Below are 9,991 nucleotides of genomic sequence, written 5' to 3' on the forward strand. Positions count from 1 at the left end.
GTACTGTATATGTTTAGAAATATAAATCTAGGTTATTTAAGCTTTTATATCTATTTGCAAAGATCTTTTTAAAAAAGATGTATTAGTTGCCTTTTTTATTCATACACATGCTTCACTCATTACTAATTTCATTTCCCTTTTCCGGACTGGATCCCCTAGCTGCACATAATGAGCTATCTTATTTACCAGTGATACACTATATGTGGAATCTCTGAAATAAGTACATAAAATATACATTACAGTATCTGTCAGCTTCACTTGTTTTCATGTCATAAAAGTAGTGTTCACAGTTAATTCATTTCATCTTGTTTTTGCTGTTCTTGCAGGTGATGTTCGAAGGCTTGAAACAGTGTTAGAATCTATTCAGAAAAACATTCACTCCTCATCACACATTTTCAAGCTTGCCCAAGATGCTTTTAAAATAGCAACACTTATGGACAGTTTGCCGGATATTACCCTTCTAAAAGTCTCTCTGGAGCTGGGTCTTCAGGTATTTTTCCAACATGGAATTTTAATATTATAATTAGAGGGAAACAAATACTTATACATATTCAGCTCTGGCTTGCTATTGCTTTCTTCCAATATGTGGTTTTTTTTTTAATAAATTCTCTTCAACTTTGGGGTTTCCTGATGTTTTCTAGTCCAAAACTGCTTATCTTTTGAGGCCAGTTGTAATTGGCTGATATTGCAGCAAGAATCATACCTGCTTGGATTAATCTTCGACACACACACACACACACACACACACACACACACACCTACTCCTACCTACCTACCTACTTTGGAAATGAAATTGTCTTAACCTGTGTTGAATCAATAAGTTGCTGCTCTGTGCAGTAGAATAAAATAGAGTTTAAAACTAGAAATGAATGAGATTAGTTGGTCACCATCTCCCATTGGATCAGTTTTCCCAGACGCTACCTGAGAATTCTAGGAGTTGAAATCCACACATCTTAATGTTGGGAAGGTTGAGAAACACTGTGTTAGAGGAATGGGACAGTTTGCACACAACTGTCCTGTTCAGAGTTTGAAAGAGTAAAGGGGAGAAATGGTCATGGATGGAATCTTGCTGATGAAGGGGGTTTATTGGATGCCACGCTTTGGACATTCAAATAACACTATATGGGTAATTCTTGACTTACAGACATTTGTTTAGTTACCATTCAGAGTTACAACACACTGAAAAAAAGTGATGTATGACAGTTTTTCACACAGCATCTCTGTGGTCACATGATGAAAATTCAGACATTTGGCAACTTGGGCATGTATTTATGATAGTTGCATTGTCCCAGGGTCATGTGATTGTCTTTGACGATCTCACAAGCAAAGTCGATAGGGAAGCCAGATTCACTTAATGATATTATTAAACTGCAGGAATTCACTTAATAACTGGGGCAAGAAAGGTCCTAAAATGAGCCAAACCTCACTTAACAACTGTCTTGTTTAGCAATGGATATTTTGGGCTCAATTGTGGTCATACACACAATGTGTTTGGCTATTCAGAGCTAACATATTCTAAAGCAACCAAAATGTCTCAAGGGAAGTATTTCTCTTTTTTAATAGGTGATGCGCATGACATTGTCAACGTTAAATTGGCGGCGGCGGGAAATGGTGAGGTGGTTGGTGACATGTGCAACAGAAGTAGGTATGTGTTGCCACTGATCTCTGCAGAATCCTGATTTAATTTGTGTGGTAAAGAATATAATCACTTCTGGTGCATAAGAATTTGCATGGTGTTTTCGTCTTGATTGCATTATGTCATATAGATTTCCAGAGAAAATTGTAGCAGCAGTACATAAAAAAACATGCTGGTTTGATGTTTTGGCCTCGGTCCAATAATGTCATGTAAATTGGGGATACAAAACGGTAGCATTTTATACAGAAATGTAACCCTAGGCTTTTTTAATTACGTGAAGGAAATTTATCCAGTGCCTTTTCTATTTAAGATAGCACAAATGGCTAGGAATGCAGTTCATAAGACTACAGTGGTACCTTGGTACTCCACTACTGTGAAACTCACCAAGTTTGATACTCAATTTTTGACATGAAACTTTTGTCCTGGTACTCATTGTTTGTTTAGTACTCAATGCACAAGCTAGAACTGGACTGAGTCAAAGCTGGGATCTGCCTAGCAACAGGGGCGGAGCTTAAACACATTACAAGACCCAGTCCTCAATATAATTGGATGAAGGTTAACCCAATCTGGATGCTGCCTCCACCACTAGGGAGAATTTTATCTGCAGTGCGTTTATAGCTATAAGGAGAACTTATTTGTTATAATTTGAAAACCACACCTAAAACATAATATTTGGATTTGCTATAAGGACCAGGGTGTCAACACTGAGGAATTTAAGATAGGTCTCTGATGTTCTAATGAAAAAGAAGTGTTCCCAACAATGGGCAAATTCTTAAAGTAAATTTAATTTGAGAAAGGATGTGGACTCTTCACACATTCTGCTGAACTTTCTAACTAGTCTAAACCCCTGAATTTAGTAGTAATGTATTTAAAACTTACTTGTTTTCCTTGATATATTTAACATTTGTTAATAAGCATAATAGTTTAGACCCATCAGCTGCAAGTAATTTCTAAGAAACCCAAATCAGTCTAGATTTCATTTGGACTGTAAAGGAATTTTTAATTGTAACTGTAAAATTTCCCTAAAATGAATTGCTCTTATTAACTAATCTGTGGCTGAAAAATGGTAGCTTGTTAGGATTTCAGTTACTCCTTTCTAAGATTTGCCTTTCCTAATCTTCATAGCAAAGGAGGTATATCTAGTGATTTAATAGTATCCTATTGGCGAGCAAATTGCTTAATTTTGTTCTGTGGTACAGTTGTGTGTGTATGTGTCACTTCCATAAGGAAACTGTGATGCAATGCAAAGATCACTTTTGAGACAAGCTTATAAATAAATAAAGGTGTGTTTGTTTATGTAAATGAAGGAAAGCATTGAATGGAGCAGGAGAAAGGTGTACATGTATATGCAAGCGCATAGTACAACAGGACCCGGATGAGTAAAATGAGGACCTTTGGGTGTGGTTAGCTGAGCGCACAGATGTGTGCAAATTACTTCAAGCAATAATGAGGCACTCAAGCTGCCTATAAGCTTCAGTTTATAGACCCCATCAGTCATTGTTCGACCTCACAGAACAACAAAAGGGCACTAAAGAAACCAGCTCATTTCAAACAGGGAATCTGGCTGTGACTATAGGCGAAGGTATTTCAGCCAGGACACACATTTCTATTTTCCTGTTGAAGTTATATTCAGTGCTATGTACACATGTTCTGTCTTATTTGGGGGATGGAATGGTATAAAAGGATGCCAGTTCCTTGGGGAATATGTCAGATGCTAGGACTTGTTTGTACAAATGTGGAGTGCTAGATTGAGAGTTTATTATAGTCTTGAGGTTTTTTTTTATCTGTAGCCATTCAGATCTACATGAGCCTTCAGCTTTAAGTGGGGAATAGGCTAAAGTAGCAACAAGCAACAATCTCTGACAAATCAAGGAGACAGAGGCTGTAAATTGCTCTTTTTCTATTGAGAGCAATTGGGAAAGAGCTGCCATATCTGCTTAGAGAATGCAAACATTTTGAAACAACTTCAGGTTTGAACAGAGGGGGAAAGCTAGTCACTGTTGAGATTGCTGGATTAATTAAATTATTTTAAAGATTATTAGCCACCCTTCGAAATCAGTGTTTTCTCAGGACAACGCATGGAAATTGCCAGATAAAAATTTGGAAGAAAAACACTCCATAGAAACAACCAAAGGCAACGTAATGGGGTAAAATAAATAACAGACTGATATAAGCTACCCAGTATACCAGTGGTGAAGCACTTAAGAGCAGTAGATCGCTACTGTCTAAACATTATCATATAAATTGATTAAAATGCCTGGCAGAAGAAAATGTATCTTGCTCGCCATTGAGAACTCTATAAGATCTGCAGCAGGCATGCTCATCGGGGAAAGTATTCCACAATAAGTGGTGTGAAGGAATGTAGACTTGGTCTCAGAAATGGGGAAGGATTAAGTGAGCTGTTAAGGGGAGAATTCCAGAAAAGAAGTCCTGAGAAAGAGAAAAGGGTAGGAGAGAAAGTCAGAATAACTCAATCTTGATTTTTCTTTGGGTTAGGTAGAAACTCTGACAGGCTTTCAAGGTTCTGTTACTCTATCGCACAAAAATAAGCAATTCCCACACTAAATGTTCCATAAGCTGAGCTAACGTTGGTCTTCAAGAAACTTGCTACAATGGTTTAACTCAGTTCATCTTTAAGGTGCAGCCACTGGTCCCTTCACTCTGGAGTAATGGACCTCTCTAGCTGTGTCAAGGAAACATTTGCAGAACGATGCCCAACTGCCATATATGTGGTTAAGCGTCCTATGGTGCAAAGACCTCCTATGGCATGTGAAGGCACATATGCATAAGCTTTCAGACCACAAAATAAAAACCTCGGCCAGCATAGAAGAATTGTATGGTGGGTGATATCAAAAGCCATGAAGGGATCTAGGATTCTCAGTACCGTTTCCTGATCTGAATCCCAATTGGAATGGTCTGCATAATTCACTTCCACAAGTCCCATCAAAATCCTTTCATAAATCCATTATGCGTATGTCACAGTGAAAATACATTCACTTTCAAGCAATCAAGTTTCTTAACCTACTATGCAAGAATATCTACAATCCTGCTTTTGTATTAATAGAGTCAAGGCTTGCCTGTGAGAAATAGGCATAATGATGGGATAGAGGGTGCGGGATGAGTGAAAGGGGGCCAGGGAGATAGCAAGGGGGGGGGAACTGTTACCAACTTCAACTTTGGGACTGATTTATACATTCCATTGATCAGCATGCAGGGATGTGCAAAACAGGATGTTCAAATCATTTTAGAAATGTTTCTTGAAACAGTCCCTTCTGAAGCTGAAAATTTGTTTCCTATTCATAGCTGTGTCAAGGAAACATTTGCAGAACGATCAAAACATTTATTTTGAGTGTGATTTTTTTTAATACTCACTTACGTATTACTCTGGGGTGGGGAGCAAAATGCTGTATTTTTTTTTCAACAGCATGAAATGAAAATTGCAAGAAAATTATGAAAAGAAAGGAGTAATGATGAAAATTATTACCGAAAAAAATAGGCGAAAGGGTTTTGGGGCAAGGCTCTTTCGAGTTCTGATTTTTAAAGTGTATGTTCCTTTGATGTTTTAGGCAGAATTATATTAGAATTTGCAGGTACCACTCTCCAGACAAATTGCAGGATAAATCCTTCAGACAAAGAGGTAGAGGAGTTTTGTGAATTATTTCAGCTGTGTCCTACCCATTACGGCAAGAGAGGGCAGCTGAGCTCTTGGGAGATGAGTAGAAGGTGGGAGAGATGGCAAGTTTACCAGATGCCATAGCATATTGGAGAGAACTGTAGAGTGCATAAAAGACAGTGCTATTGGCCTTGTGATACACAGGACATTGCCATATCTGCTGCCACAGATGGAAGAAGCAGTTGCTGGACATACCACTTCCTGTTATCAGCAGGTAGTTCTGTTGGCCACTTGGTCCCACTGTTTCTCTCCCTGCTCTTTTCAAACTCGCTTTTTATAGAGAAAGGGGAGGGGGGAAAATGTTTATGTTGCCGGTGCAGCATCTTTGTCTCTGTAGTACCAAAAGGCACCAAATCGCTCATAAAGTTTTCCATTCAAGTTGCTGTGCTTTGCTTCAGACAGCCACTGATTTGATAGAAATACCTTTATTTCAGCTTGCTATTTGATTTTGAGCAGGCTTGGGGATGTTTAATGAAGCTGTTTGGGTTTGCCAGCATATTCCAAAAGGAGCTTTGTGGGGAGGGGGGCGGGAGAAGAGGATATTTCCATTTTAGAGAAGAAAGATAAGATTCTCTGATGCTGAATTCAATCATTGGTGCAGAGCACGCTGTGTTTTCAAAGTGCAGGTACCATTGGAAGCTTCTGTAAGTGATTCTCCCAAGTATTCAGTTCTTTCTTCAGTCTTTTGAGCCAGTCTTTGTAACAGATATTTTTTTTCTGTGTCTTACAGGTGTGTATGCATTGGATAGCATCATGCAAAACTGGTTTACACTTTTCACTCCAACTGAAGCTACTAGTATTGTTGCTACCACAGTAATGTCCAACAGCACTATAGTCCGCTTGCATCTAGACTGCCATCAGCAGGAGAAACTGGCCAGCAGTGCTAGGACGCTTGCTCTACAGTGTGCCATGAAGGATCCTCAGAACTGTGCCCTCTCCGCACTGACCTTATGTGAAAAGGATCACATAGCTTTTGAGACCGCTTACCAAATTGTTCTTGATGCCGCTGCAACTGGCATGAGCTACACACAGCTTTTCACTATAGCACGATACATGGAACATCGTGGTTACCCTGTGCGGGCCTATAAACTGGCCACGTTGGCCATGACGCATCTCAACCTGAGTTACAATCAGGATACACACCCTGCCATTAATGATGTTTTATGGGCTTGTGCACTTAGCCACTCCCTTGGAAAAAATGAATTGGCGGCTATAATACCTCTGGTGGTCAAAAGTGTCAAATGTGCAACAGTACTGTCAGACATATTGCGTAGATGTACTTTGACCACTCCTGGAATGGTGGGACTTCACGGAAGGAGGAACTCTGGTAAGCTCATGTCCTTGGACAAAGCCCCGTTAAGGCAACTCCTAGATGCCACAATTGGAGCATATATTAACACAACACACTCTCGGCTCACGCACATCAGTCCCCGGCATTACAGCGAGTTTATAGAATTCCTGAGTAAGGCCCGTGAGACTTTTTTAATGGCTCACGATGGACACATTCAGTTTACCCAGTTCATTGACAACCTAAAACAAATCTACAAAGGCAAAAAGAAACTGATGATGTTGGTTCGTGAACGATTTGGTTGACAAAAAGAGAAAAAGCGTGAATGGATGGGGAAGGGGGTAGGAGGGCAATACATTTTTACTTGAGCCTGCCTTTGTATCCTTTTTAACTTAAAACAGAGCCACACCGGTATTATATGTGTATAGTTCTATACTAAGTTTGCAAAACTAAAATGTCACATTGTGAAAGTATGTGTGCCCCCCCCCCCCACTTTCCTTTTCTGTTTTGTATGAAAGATTTGAGAGGCTTAAAAGAGAAGTTTGGTTTACACTGAGTCTATGTTGTCAAGTGGCAAAAGTCCACCAAGCTCTCCCATTCTTTCTGTCTAATTCACAGCCTCAAAACAAAAGAGAGAGAGAGAGAGAGAGAGAAAGAGAGAAAGAAAGAGAGAGAGAGAGAGAAAAGAAAAAAATATATTGCAATGGCTTTAAAAAAAAAAACCAAACAAAAACACCTCCATCCTGTGATAAGTACCTCGAATGGCTCCAGCTTTACTCTTTTGTAATTCATCCTGAACATTTCAGCTTATTTAAATGAACCAACCACCCAAATAACGAATAGTTTGAAAGGCTGACCCACGTGGCTTTGCAGTGCTTGTTCATCCAGAAGCATGGCACAACACAACGCTTGCGCATGTGGAAACTTAGCGACTGTCAACATACATTCTCAGGGATTTATCTGAAAAAAATAAAATTAAATTAAAGAATGAGAGCATTTATTGTACTGTATATATATATATATTATAGTATATGTCGGAATATTGAAAAAAAATATAACATTAACTAATTTATTTAAAAAAATCTATAATGCGAAATACTTGAAGCTGCAGTAGCTTGGTTTTGAACAAAAACAAGGAAACATATTAAAAAGATCAAGTGCGCCTAGCTACAGGGGTTGGCTCAGGTGACGAACTGAATATGATGGGCATCTATGCAGAGCCACCTTTTGGATTGCATTCTTGGATGGAAATTAGGGGGAAATTATACGTATATATATATATATTTATACAGATGCGTGTATGCATATGTATATGTATACACACTTGTGCACTTGTAACAGGCACTCTAGTAAAGAGGAGACAACACAGCCAGAGCAGCAAGCCTTAGCATTAAGAATACAGTATGCCAGATTTGGGGTTTGTGCCTCCTAGCCAAGAAAACTTAAATATCCCTTTTTTCATATCATGGGATGGCTACGGATAATAATGGACCACATTGTTACTACTTGTAAACTTAGCAGTATGCATGCAAATTATATTGGGTTCCAGTCCCTGAAATGCCTGGCTATTTTGTTGAAGCGATTTATTTAACCACTTCTCATAAAAATATATTACAGAAGCAACAGTATAGTGAAAATGGCTTTGGCATCTAGCCAGTTGTTGCAAGGGCCTGGTTATCCCATGTGATTTGTGTGTGTTGCCCTTCCGTCATTGGTGGTAGCCGTGTAGTACATCCTTGTCTGTAGCTACCTGTAGTGTTTTCCAAATGATTGACATAATTACATTACGCCTTTGCAGGAGCTATTAATAAGCTAATCTTATTCTGCATAGGTATTTGACTTTGTGCAGGACAGAAAGTTGGTATGACTGTTCTACTTTTCAGTTAGTTTTTTTAAAAAACAAACAAACAAACAAACCAACGAAGTATTTTTATTTCCTCTAGAATTACTTCAGAAGAAAAGCAGCCTTCTATCTTGCCTTGTCTTAATGCTTTAAAATAACCAAACTGGAGATCTAACTACCAAACTTCATTATATTCTTATTACCAATTTTGGTTACAGTATAGTGTCTTTTACTTTAGCTGATGGATCTGTACCTTTGTGCATTTAATGCATTTTTTTTAACGTTTTGGTGCAAAAGTTGTCCCGTGTCTCTTGTTCTTTTCACTAGAGAACATGCTAGAGGTATGTTTGTAGATTTTTTTTTTATTTAGAGGGGAAAATGTTCCATGCTCTCCATTTTATTTATTATACTAGGAAAAAAGGTTGTACTTCCTCACCCATGTAAACATCCTCATGAAGTTGAAAGTAATTAAGATTTGATACACTGATATCAATTTATTTATGTAACTAAATCACTGTTTTATAAACTTGTTAATGATCAACAATTCTTTTGTTTTGATTAAAATTAGTTTTTTGAAAGTTGATTTTAGACTCCTTTATGTGTCTGTTGCTTGTGCATGGATACTGAAAATATTTCTCTGAATGGACACTTTATTTTCCCTAACTTTGTTAGAAGCTAGAATCACAAATTGGTAATGTGCATTTTGACCAAATATGTTGTATGAACTTATTGTGGTTTATTTTGGTTATGTCTTGGAAAGCCAGACTTGTGTAAATCATGGTTCCATAAACAATTGATAAGCATAACATGTAAGCACAGCCTTATCACTAATGAAATATTTCATAGTTATTAGGAAAGCAATCTTGACTCCTCAATACTTGCGTTGAGATGAAATGCTAAGCCATCATTAAACCAACATGCAAAACAGAGTTAACTGAGACATGAAATTGCCAAAGAACCCAGGTTTAACTTTGCACCATTTATGGCAACCAAGTAAATAGTTATAGCTTATCAATTCAGTACATATATGATGTGCACACACACATACATACGTGTAAGCTGATAGGATAGAAACCAGGTTTTACCTGAATCATGGTTTTTGTAGTCTGCTCATGCATTACAAAAAGAGGAACTTCATAGATGCATTAGGAAATTGGGGAAGTAATTCATTCATTTATCAATAAAATCTGTATTGGACAAACACAAGATCCATAATTAAAATTGTTTGCAGACAGTACTTTACATGTATGCATTTTTATTCAAATACATATTCATTTGATATTATATACCTTGGACAGACATGTAAAGATAAATATAAAAACAAGTACAGTAGAAAAACCTTAGCAGTGTGATTTAGTGGTTAATGCATTAGGCTACAAGCTAGGAGAATGTGAGCTCTAGTCCTGTCTTAGGCAAAAATCCAACTAAGTGACTTAGATACAGATACAGATTAACAGAGTTTGAAGGGACCTTGTAGATCATGGAGTCCAACCCCCCTCCCCCCGCCCAAGCAGGAGACCCTACACCATTTCTGACAGATGGCAGTCCAGT

General features: G+C 38.1%; 1 protein-coding gene across 1 annotated transcript in view; it reads left to right on the plus strand.

Moving 5' to 3' along the window:
* ZSWIM6 (zinc finger SWIM-type containing 6) overlaps window positions 1-9,023 on the plus strand; it is a 113,011-nt gene extending 103,988 nt beyond the window's left edge. Inside the window, exons 12-14 of the mRNA XM_081941336.1 lie at window positions 327-490; window positions 1,564-1,645; window positions 6,040-9,023. Of these exons, the coding sequence (XP_081797462.1) occupies window positions 327-490; window positions 1,564-1,645; window positions 6,040-6,902 (1,109 nt within the window). The 3' untranslated portion in view covers window positions 6,903-9,023. The remainder of the gene's footprint in view (window positions 1-326; window positions 491-1,563; window positions 1,646-6,039) is intronic.
* The last annotated feature ends 968 nt before the right edge of the window (window positions 9,024-9,991 follow it).

This window comes from Natrix helvetica, assembly GCF_964273705.1.
Source record: "Natrix helvetica genome assembly, chromosome: 2".
NCBI classification, from domain to species: domain Eukaryota; kingdom Metazoa; phylum Chordata; class Lepidosauria; order Squamata; family Natricidae; genus Natrix; species Natrix helvetica.